The sequence below is a fragment of the Pygocentrus nattereri genome, chromosome 2 (genome assembly GCF_015220715.1).
Source record: "Pygocentrus nattereri isolate fPygNat1 chromosome 2, fPygNat1.pri, whole genome shotgun sequence".
Classification (NCBI taxonomy): domain Eukaryota; kingdom Metazoa; phylum Chordata; class Actinopteri; order Characiformes; family Serrasalmidae; genus Pygocentrus; species Pygocentrus nattereri.
The window spans coordinates 49,015,724-49,030,198 of NC_051212.1; the positions used below are offsets into that span (position 1 = coordinate 49,015,724).

At 41.8% G+C, this 14,475-nt stretch overlaps 1 protein-coding gene across 1 annotated transcript in view; it reads right to left on the reverse strand.

The window, feature by feature from the left end:
- Positions 1 to 11,724, reverse strand: part of epha4b (eph receptor A4b) — a 189,112-nt gene extending 177,388 nt beyond the window's left edge. Inside the window, exon 1 of the mRNA XM_017700284.2 lies at positions 11,508 to 11,724. Within this exon, the coding sequence (XP_017555773.1) occupies positions 11,508 to 11,601 (94 nt within the window). The 5' untranslated portion in view covers positions 11,602 to 11,724. The remainder of the gene's footprint in view (positions 1 to 11,507) is intronic.
- Positions 11,725 to 14,475: the final 2,751 nt, after the last annotated feature.

The following is a 14,475-nucleotide window of genomic DNA, read 5'->3' on the forward strand; positions in this document are numbered from 1 at the left end:
GATGTACGCTGTTTTAAACTTCTATAACTCGAATAGCTCTACTATAACTTTAAAAGCTCTTTAAAATGTAACAGCGGTGTTCAAACGTTTTATGCTGTTCAGTGTTCAGGTAATGAATGTATACTTTTATACATACATTAAGCATTTATAAACATTCTGTTTATATGTTCATTCTGGACTTGCTCGGGAGCGCCCTCTGGAGTTCGAGAAACCCAGTTTACTAGGTTTACTACACCTAGTAAAGGTGTCACTTTGTCTGAAAATCAGGGTGTAACCTCAATAATTGTCCCTACTGAAACATATCTTCTGCAATTAAGTAAACCTTTTTGTGTATATAGGTATAAACACAAAGTAAAAGGATTTTAGTCTCTAAGTCCGTTAAAAGTCCAAATTCCAGATTAGGCATCCCTACTTTAAAAATGGCATTGAGTGTAACAATATTACCTTTGTGACGTCTTGACCACAACAACCAACAGTCCTGATTATATATGTTATATATTATATATATATATATTATATATTATACCTACGCTTAGACGGGAACAAGCTTTTCACAAGTCCAACTGAGATACAACCTACAATTTCTGGAGCAGTAACAAAAGGCAGCAAGGACAAACAGTTTCAAATGGCTGGATGAGATTCACTGTAAATCAGAGATTTTATACAGGGGAAAGTTTCTTTAAAAATTCTGTTTTAGAAGAAACACCGGTAGCCAAATAATGAGGATTTTTAAACAGTAAAAACTCTCTATCCACTACTTACTTATTTACTTACTTACTTAATTACTTACTTATTCATTCATTCGTTCATTTATTTATGTAAGCATGTATGCATGTTATCTATTTGTAATATGAAATAAAGATGGCACAATACCACCTCTTCCTTCCTGATACTGACACTAAAAGTCAATAACAATACTGATCTCTTTAAAAACCACTCAGCTTTAAAATGAATTGTTTTTTCATATTAATATTTTTCATTCACTTCACATCTAAGAGTAGGCTCTCACTCTCAAACTGCTCTACTTTCTACTATCCTACTGGAATACCCAGCTACCATCATCACATCTCACAGCCTGCAGTATATCTGGATAGGTTTATCACAGGACTGGATCAGGATATTAAAAACAGGTCTGTCCAAGACAGGAGTTCAGAACCCCTGGTGTAGAGAGAACAACCAGCTACATTAGAGAAGTCCCAAAGAAGAAGCCTTTGATCATTCACATCATCTATAGACTGTACTTGCTGAAATTATAACCCAAGCTTTTAAACAACTTGGTTTTGAACAACTTGTGGTCTTGTGGTGTCTGTTTCTGGGCATCTGGCCATGATGGAGATGAGGAAGGCAGAATGCATGGGCTTGGAGTCCTGGGCCCTGGACAAGGACGCGATGGAGTGTGACGAGAGCTGATGCGCACAGAACTCAGGAGAAGGAACAGGCGTAATTGAATGCCCCCCCCCCTGTCTCTCTCTCTCTCTCTCTCTCTCTCTCTCTCTCTCTCTCTCTCTCTCTCTCTCTCTCTCTCTCTCTCTCTCTCTCTCTCTCTCACACCATAGCTTGGCATCATAGCAAGGACATAGCTTGGTGCCATGGTAACACAAAGCTTTAGAAGGAGACTTTGAGTGATGGCATTCTCAGTTCCCTGGACATCAGGGAGACCACATGGGGACAGAGAGAGAGAGAGCGAGAGAGCGAGAGAGCGAGAATCTCAAACAGTTCCGCCTGAAACCTTCAAACTGCAGGCCTGTTGTTCAGTTATGGCTCATAAGACTCATAATTTAACAATGAAACTAATATATATTTTAACATTTCTCCATAATTCAATCATTAAGATGTAAACAAAGTCATTCAGAGTGATCGATGTGAAAAGGTCCATTGGAGAGAAACTTATAGACTCTGATTTCTATACAGTGGCAGTGATAAAGTGGGTTGCAATGTGTACAACACAAACATAGCCATTTTATTTACTATCCAAAATGACCAATGAACTAACATGTGTCTTCTGAATTTAGGTTATAAAGATAAAATAATGCTAAGTGTTCTTTAGGCCTTACAATGCCCGGCGTCTGCTTGCTCGGTAAGAATGATTTATAAAAAACTAAAGTTTTTGGCCAAAACCTCACTGCAAAAATATTATAAAACAATATCTCAGTCATCAGGCAGCTATTCATAACCATTTCATGTGTTAACATTCTGTGAGGGAGCTTTTAGAGGACGTCTGGTTCCTATCACCTCCACTGTGAGCAATTCTGAGTCAGCAAGTTTCTCTAAAACTCAAACCACTCTGAAAGCTTGTGTTCACATCTTAATGATTGCATTATGCACAAATGTGGAAAAACAGTTTCCCCTTAATGAACATCGACAATCACACTAATTATGAATATGGCAGTAAAGCACCAGCCAAAAACCCTACTATCGGCAAGAGTCAACAGACCCCATGTTAGCTATTAGTATACCTTGACGTTCAGCAGAACTTGATCTGTTTAAAGGCAAAAAAACTTATTTTTTATGTCACTTGCATCAACAACATCAACTGTAAAACTGAAATATAATAAAAGAAAAACAACTGCCCTGACATCAAACAACACATGTTTATTACTGACTTAAAAGGATTTTTTTATAGGAATGTCTCTTTCAGCTTCCTTTCACTTTACCACCAAGGCCACTACATTCTGTCACTCCCTGACAGAATAGCTCTAGTTGTGGCAGTGGGTGGTACGACACAAGTCCTTCATTCCTTCATTTCAGCAAACGATAAAGCGAGAATGAGTGATATCTCTCTCCGTCTCCCATTCTCTCACTCCCTCGCTCTTCCAGGGCTCACGTTGCATGAAGCATGAAATATTGGTGTGGAACCCTACAATAACATCTCCGTTTCAGGCAGTGCCCAGAAAACAATCGCGCTTAACCTGCTCTCAGGGCACTTAACAGCCAACCACCACTTGTCCTGTGGTGCATTATAGTATCACTTTTACATCTTTTTACTGAAAAAAAGTGACCGCTGCCCCAGGGCCGGATTCATAAACACATCTAAGCCTTTCTTATTTTCCTGTCAAAGGCTGCATTACTGCAGGATCCTTGAATTACATCTAGCTTTGCCTCATCCGCTACAGTGTGTGTGTGTGTGTGTGTGTGTGTGTGTGTGTGTGTGTGTGTGTGTTAAATTTCTGAAAGCACTTTCTCCGAAAACCACACAAGACTGGATCATGTCTCTTGAAAGAGCATTGCGTTTGCCCGCTATCGCTATCAGGCTGACCCAGAGAGGCGGCCAGGGATGTTGGTTTTGGCGCTTGAAAGAGATGCTCTCCAGGAGAGCGGCGGAAGCCACAGCCAAGGTCGGGCTCGCATCAGATTGGAAATCCGACCACCGTTTGACCCGCCTCGCAGGAAGCCCCGCCACGGGCGGAATCATCAAATGGTCCGGCATCTGTTCCCTCTGCGGATAGATTTGAGGATTGAGGGACCAAAGCAGACAGAAGCAAAGGAGAGAGAAAAGGCAGAGCCTGTTGCTAATATCTTGTTGAACGGTTTGAAAAGACCAGACTGACGAAAAGACTGTTTGTTTCTGCACTGTGTCACTGCACCGCTGCAGTTTCAGAGCAGCTCTTTTGAACACGCTGAGTCAAAAAAAAAAATGGAAACAGGGAAATAAATGAGGAGGCGGCAAGCAAGCAAGCTAACAGATGAATTCAATTTAGACAAATAAAAGGTCAGGATCGGAGGCCTAACAGTATAGCGGAGTGTGACGTTTAAAGCCAGGATCCTTAGCCCGCTATTGTGTCGACTAGTTTGCTAATGAGCTCCCCACTAGCGGACTGGTGGCGGAACAGGAGGCTCTCATTTGTAAAAAAACGAGGGAAAAAAAGGAGAATGAAAGTGAAGCGAGAGAGAGAGAGAGAGAGAGAGAGAGCGAGCAAGAGAGCTAGCTGCTCATTAGCGAGCAAAGACAGGGCCGTTGGCTAACAGAGTGTTTCTGTTAGGGGTGCAGAGGGCATCCCTGTGAAAGTGGGTTACCAACCCAGCGTGTCAAAGGAATTGTTGCTTTACAAGTGCAATGGACACAACCCAAACAAACAACTGAGCACACTTTAAGTGATCTTTCTTTCCACCCACAATGACTGCTTCTGAGCTGTCTTACACCTAAACCACTGTTTTAGCTGAGATAAAGACATGTTGGTCAAAGCCAGGCAATCTGTAGTACCCAGTAAACACAAAACGTACTCCTTATCCTTATTGGCAGGACTTTATTCATATGTTAATTTCATTACATACAACGTTATCATCAATGACTCAACCCTGTCTAAAACAGATGAGGGATGAGGTGCATGGTGAGGTAATGATGGTGTACTGGGGGGTTTTGCAATCTCACTGCAGCATTTTTTATAACTACACATCACCCGGTGACCCTTAATTCCCAGTACAAGACCAGCAGTAATCCCAGTAATAGGGGTGAAACCCAATGGTGAGTACGGTACAATCAATGGCCTAATCAGTTCAAGGTCATGGACAAAAATTACAGCACAAATGAAATCTGGTTAATTGCTTCTCCTTGACTGATCACACCACGGATGATCTATACATCCGTCCATTCCTGCAGCTATTAAGGATTTCAAGCGATTAAAAGAAAGGCTGAGCTTTCACCTGCAAGGAGAGGATATGAGTGCGCCGGTGGACTTATGAGGCAAGCAGTGAAATGAACTTGTGAGTCTTTGGCTGTTTTGCATGCGCTGCAGCTTGAATGAAGGGACTCTCACTCCCAAGACAAGCGAGGGACATAAAGAGCGACTGTGGTGACAAGGATAGCCGTCCAAAACCTGAACAGTGGCTCCTTTACTAACTTGCCCAACAAATGGCTGGCGGGTGTTTATCGCCGACCACAGCTAAATACAAGCAGACTGAGGCAGGCGGGTCACCCACGTCTTGAGCACAGAAGGATATAAGGATAGTGAAGCAGCTAGTGAGAGCTTGGTGGTACAAGGATGAAAGGAAGATAAAGAGGCAAAGAGCAACAGCAAAGGAGCAACGAAGAACTCCAGAACGGTACTAAAGGAGCACTCTGGCATTTTTCAACCTAATATCGGCTTCAGCATCTTCCCATCGAGTTCAGATTCAATTGGTTTTCTGTTCCTTTACTACAGGGAAATTAGTCTGGTAGTTGGTAGCATGCTACAGATGCAGGGAACACAGATTAGGATGAAAAATGCTGAGATATTCTTTTCTGAACAATGTTTGAATAAATACTACATTATTTTTCAACTTAGTACTGGCTTTAGCACCTGCCCTTTGGCTTGTTTTATATTTGGGTCTGCTTTTCTGTTCACTTGCTATTTATGGGGAAATACATCTAACTTATTATTATCTGACTGTTTGATAGAGGTGCTAGAAATAGAAACTAGTTGCTTTAAGGTAAAAAGTACAGTTTCTGAACGGAAAGAATAATATATGATGTGAGTTCTGAGCAAACAGCTTTTCTGTTCTTTATTAAGAACAAGGAAATTCATCAAACCTATTGTCTATGGTGTCTATGGTGACTGGTGACTATGGTGACTAACTGCACATCATATAGCATATTGCTGTCGTTGGAACAAAACCTTGTATCTCCAAAATGGTAACTTTACTGGAGAAGGAAAAAACCTACTTTACTTTTAATGTAAGTCAATAGAACCAGAATTTTTTCCATGTCATTTTGGGCCATTTCTTTTAGTCCATTCATCATGAAATTGATGTGCAACACAGCAATATATATATATATATATTCTATTTGGCCCTGTGAGTCATCTGTAGTTCATGTTGAGACTTGACCGTGCGCGGCGTCTCTCATTAAGAGCAGAGGAGTGAGTGTCTGTGTTCACATGCAACGATTTTTGCCAATCCGATTGAAAATAATCGGATTACAGATTCAGACTGAGGTGTTTATTCTCCCTCTGCTCAACAATCTCATCAAAATCTTCATTTACATGTTCGCTACAGGTAATCCGATGCAAAATGACCATGACGGCGAACCTCACGTGATGTCCAGTCAGCGTGAGATGAGTTTCCAGTCGGCGCGCTTGTGTTTTTAATGGCTTTAAACTGATCTAAACTGTCAGACTTAGAAAAACGTCCTTCACCTGTACTTATAGAGGAAGCGGCGAGAGGAAGACGTCGTGCTCTGAGACACAGAAGCTGGACGTCTGTCCCACCGCCGTCTTTTAAAGGTCAGAGTATAAACCTCGTCTCCTCTGCTGACCAGTTTCTGCTCCGCCGTGTTGAACGGTATAAGCCTTTCGCTGTGACGCGACGCGCATGCGCAGAACGTACTTACACCTTCCGATTATAGAGTATTCAGGCGTTTACACGGATATTATTCTTCTATTTAATGGATTATTTAGAGGATTACCCACCTCGTTCAATCGGATAGAAACTGTATTCCGAATGGCCTCAATCGGACTAGACTATTCCGATTGAGGTGTTCACATGGACGTATTCTATTCCGATTGAGCTATTAGTCGGATTATTAACAGATTATTAGGCTGCATGTAAACGTTTACATGCTGTTTACAGCGCTGTAGGACTGTGGTATGACACTACATGTCTTTAATGAAGTCCAGCTTTGTGTCATTTATTTTTGTTTGCGCAGGACTGTGAAGTCCTATAGGCTGTGACTGAATACGTCTTCAGCACAATTGAAGTTTTATTTAGTTTTTATTATCTTTTGTTACACATATCTGAACTGAGACACAGTAGCATGTGACTACATGTCTTATATTTGAGACTGCAGCTCCCTAATCTACTACAAATCCAATTTTGTGTTTTGTAGGTTCAGTATTACTGCCTAGTATGTGAGTGAATAAAACTCCCTTACGGTTTTCTCTTGTCACAACAGTGACAAAAATGTGTTCACCATTTTATTTGTAACATTTCACTTAAAAATCCTTATTTTCTATAACATTTACATGTATTTAGAACACTGGATTGTTTCTTTAAAGCAGAAACTGATGATCAATTTCTGAATTAAAGAAACGCTTCAGTATTTTTAAAGCTGCATGATAAATAATTTTGTTCTATTTGATTTTCAGCAATAAACACAAAGCTAAGGGCTGCAACAACAGATATACACATACACACATCGTCAGACAGACGTCATTACACTGCCAACACAAACTGTTAGAAGCCTAATGAGTGCTTCCTTGCACTGGAACCCTGCTCTCCCATGTGGGGGAAGAGTAACTTAACCATTAGGCTAAACAGCCAATAACAAAACATACTGTTACTGTCAAAACATTGTATCTCCATTTTTGACATCATTTGAAAATGTCTGTTGGCCTTTACATTGTGTGTAAATTTCATGATGAACAGACCAAAATAAACGGCCCAAAATGACCTGAAAGCATTCTAGTTCCATTGACTTACATTAAAAGTAAAGCAGGTTTTTTCCTTCTCCTGTAAAGTTACCATTTTGGAGATACAAGGTTTTGTTCCAACAGCAGCGACATGCCTCCACAGCTCAAAAACTATTTAAAGACAAAAAATATATATAAAGCCTATAAAATGCATCAAAAATTACATCTGTATTGTGTTTAAATTGTGTGAGACACAATTGGCCACTACCACAACATACATATCGTCGCTGTCCAACGAAAAACAAAATAGTAAGTTTACAGGAAAGACCAAACACACTCTTATCTTTTAATGTAAAGAGATTTTATTCCAAGTGATTCTGGGGCATTTCTATTTGTGCAGTCATCATGAAACTTTCACAGAATGTAAAGGACAGCTGATGTGTTGAAACGATGTAGAAAAATAAAAATCGAGATGCATAATTTTCTTTGGACAGTGAAAACAATTAATGACAACAACAATAATAAGCAAAAATATTTATTTGTACTAGTGTGCTTATATAATATATTAAAATAAGCATATATATGTACTTGTTTTTGTAGCCTTTATTCAAAAAAGCTGTTGAGGTAATGTTTCTCAACCTTTCAGCGCAATAATTTCTGATATAAGTAGATGTTGATTTTTCTTTTCTTTTAGTTAGATGTGTTTACATATCCAAAAAAAAAGCATATGTACTTGCATCACATCCAGTCAGAGGCGCACTATCATTGTTGTGATATCTGACAGATTTATTGAGCATCACATTTTATATCAGTGTCTTTCAACCTAATCTCTAATTAGGTTGGCTTCTATGAATCAATGGCTTCTATTACTCTATTTCTTCGTATTACTTCTATTACCAAGTACAGCAAATGCATCTGACTTATCATCTGCGGAGCCTGACCATATCCTACAGATTTAGCATACAGCCGTTTTGCTGAAAAATGCTGAAATATGCCTTTAAAGCAGAAATTCACAAATAATTTCTGAATGGAAAAAGTACTCCAGCATTCTTCAACCCAATCTCTGCTTCAGCATCTGTCCACTGGCTTCTATTATGTGAGTTCTGAGTCAATGGCTTTTCTGTTCATTGGTTAAGTTCCGGGAAACACATCCAACTTACTGTCCAACAGCTGACCATATGCTACAGATGCAGCAAATACGGATTAGGCAGAAAAAGTAGACCTTTAAAGCAGAAATGTACAACAACTTCTGAAGTGAGAATGTTTTTCTCCCTCCGAATAAGAAGAAGAAGTTTTCCATGGTGTCGTCTATGTTCACCAGAGGCTCTGCCCTCAACATTTCAAGCCATTAAATTGAATTCAGCCCACCAACCAGGACCGGCCTCGATCTAATCTGCTTTAAAGCAGGAGGTCAGAACCCACCACTGTCGCGCCACAAGAGACAAATGAAGAGTGGCATAATATGCTGATCACTCTTTTCTTCAGTGAACACTCAACACAACAGAGCAGCAAGATTATTTGCGCAGCCCTTCACCCACTGGCTGAGCAAGATTGGCTGAGATAGTGGCTCTAGACGGAGCAATGTACATAAGAGCTTTGATTTTCCATCACGTTTGTGTCGGGGAGGAAATCGTGTGAAAAGCGCTTCAAGGATCGTAAATGAATAAAATATTCATAATATCAAAGTGAGAGGGGGAAATTCATTTTCTGTATGATTTTCAGTAAACAACCATCTGAGAGCACTGGGATCAAGGTCTAAACAAGAAAGCAGGAGTGTTTGGTGCCCTCTGCTGGTGAGAAGCGTCAGTGCTCTGAGTTCAGACCCGTTTCCATAATTCACTCCCGTGGTTGGAGGGTTATGAAGAACAGTGTGGAGCCAGGATAACAGTTATGTACAGCTTCCATCTAGTCTTCTACTTCTAAATGTGGCATCTGATGCCCTTGAGCATCGTTATACTAGTTTGAGTCATTTTGTTGATTAAAAAATTAAGCAGGCCAAAGTGCTTTTGGTACACAAGTGTAAAAAGCTGGAATAAATTAGGCTGCGAATTCAGCCACCACATCCCGGACTGTAAAAAAATTATAATACATACCAAATAAATGTCAAAAGAAGATGTTAAGACTCCATAAAGTGCTTTTTCAGCTGACAACGAAGCAAGGAAAACAGTTCTTTGTGACTTCTTCTGCCTTGCAACTGGACAATTACTGGACTCTTCCGAGGGCACACTGATGGACGGTCAAGAGTGGACGCACTGTGATTCCCAAAGCGTGCGACGTGGCCATTCACCTAGAGAAACCTCTATGTTCAGGCCATTAAAGAGAGGAAAAACATACAGCATGCAGAGCTCCTGCGGTGGCTTAAAATAACCCAATCTTTCAGCCGGGCGAGCGGGCCCAGCGGGTTGCCTCCTGAAGATGCTTCTTTATTTACTGCCACACGGAGCACAGCGAGGCGAGGCGGCCGAGGCCGTGGCTGTCTCGGCACAGGGAGCCGCTGGATTACTCACATAAGCCTCGCGCATACTGTCAGGCCCGGGACAGAAACAAATGCGCACTGCCATCCACGGGGCACTATGATTTGCCAATTAGGCCAGCAGCAAAGGGGACGGTCGAGGGGGCTGAAGAACCGGCTGAGGGGAAAAAGAGAGGGAGAGTGAAAAAGAAACCATTGGTCCAAAGAAGAGCAACCCACTCTGACAAGAACTGAGGTGGCACCTCATCCAGCATCAGGGTCCCTTTACTCAAATCCCACCCTTCCAGCTCAAGTGGTCTTGAAAAATGCCATGCTGTAGGACAAATATGGGAAAACTGTGTCTTCAAACCGTTCCTCTCCGTCCTTTCGCCAGATTTTAAACCAGGTTTTCTGTCATTTTTGTGAAACTACTTGCAGATGTTTCACCTTCCAGGGCTGTTGTATCACATCCTCGACTGGAGTCTGGATTCAGGTTCCTGGATGACCAAACGAGCCTCTGTTGGATTTTGAAGTCATTAAACTAAATGAATATGGAGGTTTATGGACTTTATCACGCACTCTTAGCAAGAAGGCTTCTATATCGTACCAAAAACACGACGTTGGAACGACAGTATAATCGTTTATGGTGCTATACGGACCCCTTTTCAAGAACAGTTCTATAAAAAAACATCTACTACACATTCTCCATCAATCTGAACAGCCTGTTCACGACGCTGGAACCCATGAATCAAGCGAAGGGTTCTCTGAGTCTTCGTGGTTCCCTTGGAACCGTCTTTTTGAACAGTGTAGAGGTTAGTTTGTCTCCAGGCCACAATATAGCCCCCGGGTGTTTGCCCTTTCCCCCCCAAGGGCGGTGCTGTTTTCTGAGCTTCCTCACACTCTTCCTCCGCTACGACTGGGGTCTTATACACACCCACAACTTGTCACACAAAAAAGCACCTTTGTTTTACGTTCCGTCGCCTTCCAAAGACAAAGACCTATCTCCAAAACTGGAAGCACAAACACTCTTTACTTTTAATGTAAAGAGATTTTATTCTAAGCAATTCTGGAGCGTTTTGGTCCATTCGTTACAAAAGATTTCACAGCTGAAACGGCGTAGAAAAACAAAGAAAATAAGGTTGGGTTCTTCTGAACAAGGTCATTGGCTTTCTTAATAAATTTCCCAGGAAAGAAATGGAGCGTCCACATCTTGGCTGTCACACATCCAGCCAGAGGCAGCCACGAAGTACAGGTTTTCAGGTTTGAAAAGACTGTGTTTCGCACTTTTCAGCAGCTGTAAACACTTATTCAAACTTGAGGATTCGGCCACATGCCTGCTTCCTTCCAAGAGAGACAAGAAAACTGTATTTGTGACAGAAAACGACCGACTAAGTCGCCTCACTGGACTCAAGCCTCCCCCAAAAGGCAGCCACACGTTGACTTTTACCTCAACACGCTTCGCTCCCTGGCATTCACCACGTTCCAAACCTGGCAAACACCTCAGTTTTGAGCGGATTACACTTGAGCAAACTCACTTTCCACTCTTTTCGGAGCTCAGAGACTCAGTCCTGGCTCCTCAGCTCCTTAACACGAAGAAAAACCTTGTTTTCTCTCTTTGCTAAGCCATGTTCGCCTCATGTATGATTCATGGAGGTTTAGAGCATCCAAGCCACTTTAGCCAACAACCACAGGACCCTCAGCCGTTAACTCGCCGTTAAAGGCGCCCCGCTTACCTTCGTTCTCCGGGTAACTCCGTAAGGCTCGACTCGGTTTGAGGGAAAACAGGAGGCAGAAAAGGAGGAACGGGTAAATCCAGAGTGGTGCCATTTTTCAGGCTGCGCCGGGAGCCCGCTGCATCCCCTCTCTCTCACACACACGCTCTCTCTCTCTCTCTCCCTCTCGCTCTTTCTCCGCACAAACTTGCTGCGCCTCCCGCCTCAGCGCCAAGCCGAGTGAGGAGCAGGAGGACAGGGGGCGGGGCCGAGCGCCCAGGCTGTCAATCATCCGCGGGCTGCCAGGGAAACGGAGGATGAGGGGACCAATGGGCGTGAGGGACGCGTTCGCGCTTTCTGAAGGCGCTGAGGCACGCGTGGTGAGGAGCTCAACCGCCGCTGCTTTCTGGCTTTTTTTAAATGGAGCGCGCGCCGTGTTGACCGTTAGCGAGTTTCAACCGTAGAAAAATATATAAAAATATAATAAAGAGAAATAATGTGATATAATTCATAAAACAGGACAAAATCACAGTAAATAAGGGTTGTGCTACAGCAGCTATACGACTTTTACATTTACGGCATTTGGCGGACGGTCTTATCCAGAGCGACTTACAGTTTGATCATTTTTCACAAGTAGGCGAAGGTGGTGTTAGGAGACTTGCCCAAGGACTCTTATTGGTATAGTGTAGGGTGCTTACCAAGGTGGGGGATTGAACCCTAGTCTACAGCGTAAAAGGCAGCGGTGTTAACCACTAGTAACAAAATGGACTTTTTAAAAACAGGCTAAAAAAAGTGCCTGTTTTTAGCTTTGTCGAAATCATAAACTACAAAACATTAATAGCCTAGCTTTTCGACTGGCCATTTTAAGGCATGTTCAGCAGCAGACACAATGGCAACAACATAAAATGCACACATTTTCACTACATTATGTAAGCCATACTAAAAAAATACTCAGAAACCCAATATGAGTATGAGAATACCCAATAAACAATGCTTGCACCAAGAAATGCAGTTCATTTACGTATCACTGTCTGAATAAAACCTTGCGTCTCCCTTTTGGTCATTTTTCAGTTTTTGATCAGATTTGATTTTTCAGTTTGAAAAAGCCTGTTGCCCTTTGCATTGTGTGTAAAATTCATGGAGAATGGGCCACAAAATGGCCCAAAATGGCTTGGAAAAAAGCCTGGCTGCACATTAAAAGTGAAGCATGTTAGCATTTTTGACTGAGGTTTCGTTCTGAAAGCTAGCGGTATGCTATTGTCGCTAAGCAAGATTGGAACTGCTGTTTATAATTAGCCACTGCAGTCATTAATGAACGTTTTCCATTTTTGACAGATAATAATGGACATATCGCAATGTAGTGGTGTTTAATGCAGAAACTTACATGTTATGTGTGCGTTTTGTTCACCAAATCACCAAAAACAGCATTGCTAATGGTCGCTAGCGCATGTGACTTCCTGCGTTTTCTGACAAGGTTTAATTCCTTCTTAAGGCAATTTTTCAAGCTTGTAATATATAAAGCTTGTGCAATGTTCATGTAACACATTCTTTACTCTTTTACTTGCTATTTTGCTGTATTACAGCCAAACGTTCAGTGGTTCATGTTAGCACGTTAGCAAGATTTTCTCATCACAGTGTTTTTCGTGACGTTTTTCGAGACAGTATATCAGTTTTCGTGAAGTGGTCATAGTTATGTCATGGTTATGTCAAATAATTGACAGATTTTTGGATCAGAACTATGTATTTTATACTCTTAATCATATTCAAGTCCGAGCTCACATAATCTACAATGACTTGAGTTAGAAAAGTCAGCCTTAGATGTAAAGAAAGAAATTGTGTTTCTCAGTAGCCAGAAGCCAGTGTTTAGCACAAAAAGGGGGGGGCGGATTTTACATCATTATTTGATCTTTTCATCACCTTTTCTTGACATTTGGCAGATATCCAGATGCACATTCTGCTTAATGTTTAATTAAATTACACTCACATAAAAGATTTTCCTCATAAAATCCTTCACAGTCTGGGATTAGGATTAAAATAATTAAGATTTTCATTAAAGCTTGGCTATTTGTGTGAAGACAGAGTCGAGGAACAGGTGTGCTCGGCCTCTATCGCTCTCCCTTTAACCAAATAATGGGCAAATACAAAGTAGGCCTCGTGTTTGCCCTGGAGGTAATTAATTGCTGTCATTTTAGGCGCAAGGTCTTTATCTCCTTCAGACTAGCGGCCAGACTAGCTTAAGCTTCTCCGCCGCAATGCATTTAGGAAAGTCGCACTTCCTCGCTCAGCCTGGGATTTGCTAAAGTGTCCAATTAAGACGGCGCTTTATAGTGAACGCAGGCTGCTCCCTGATGACCTAATTTCCCCACAGAGTGAGGTTGGTGGGGGGAAGAGGAGAAAAGGTTGCTTTCCCGACCATGAGGCTACATTCATTCACTGACAAAACCCTGCTCTGTCACGCATTCCGCTGCCAACTGCATGACGTGGCCCCTTAAGCCCTGTCACAACCACCTCCAGCCCTGCCGCTGACGGGTGTGTGTGGGGATGGAGGGAGCGTTTGAATGTGTACAAGAAGGGGATACAGATTCAAAACACTAATGTGTATAATACCATGCAAATTTCCCAATCACCAATTACAAGTCATTATGTGAGCATTTCTGAGGGGATTATACTTGCATAAGGAAGGTAAAAGTCACAGGAAAATAAATGATTTAGCAAGCATTTCCAACTGGAATTGGGAAGCATGTTAAAAGGCATGGAGAAAATGGGATTCCTAACAACCACCTGGGAGACCTGATAGGCATCCAAACCATCAACATCAGATAAACAGCGCATAAAGCTTTCATCTTTGAGGAAATCAAGCTCCATCCTTCCACTGTGAGAAGACACCATAACTCAATGCTATGGGTCTGAAAGGATGTGTAGATGTCAAGAAGCCTTTACTGGGAAAAGGAAACGGACACACCAAACAAAGAAGCTGCTGGTGTCCTCA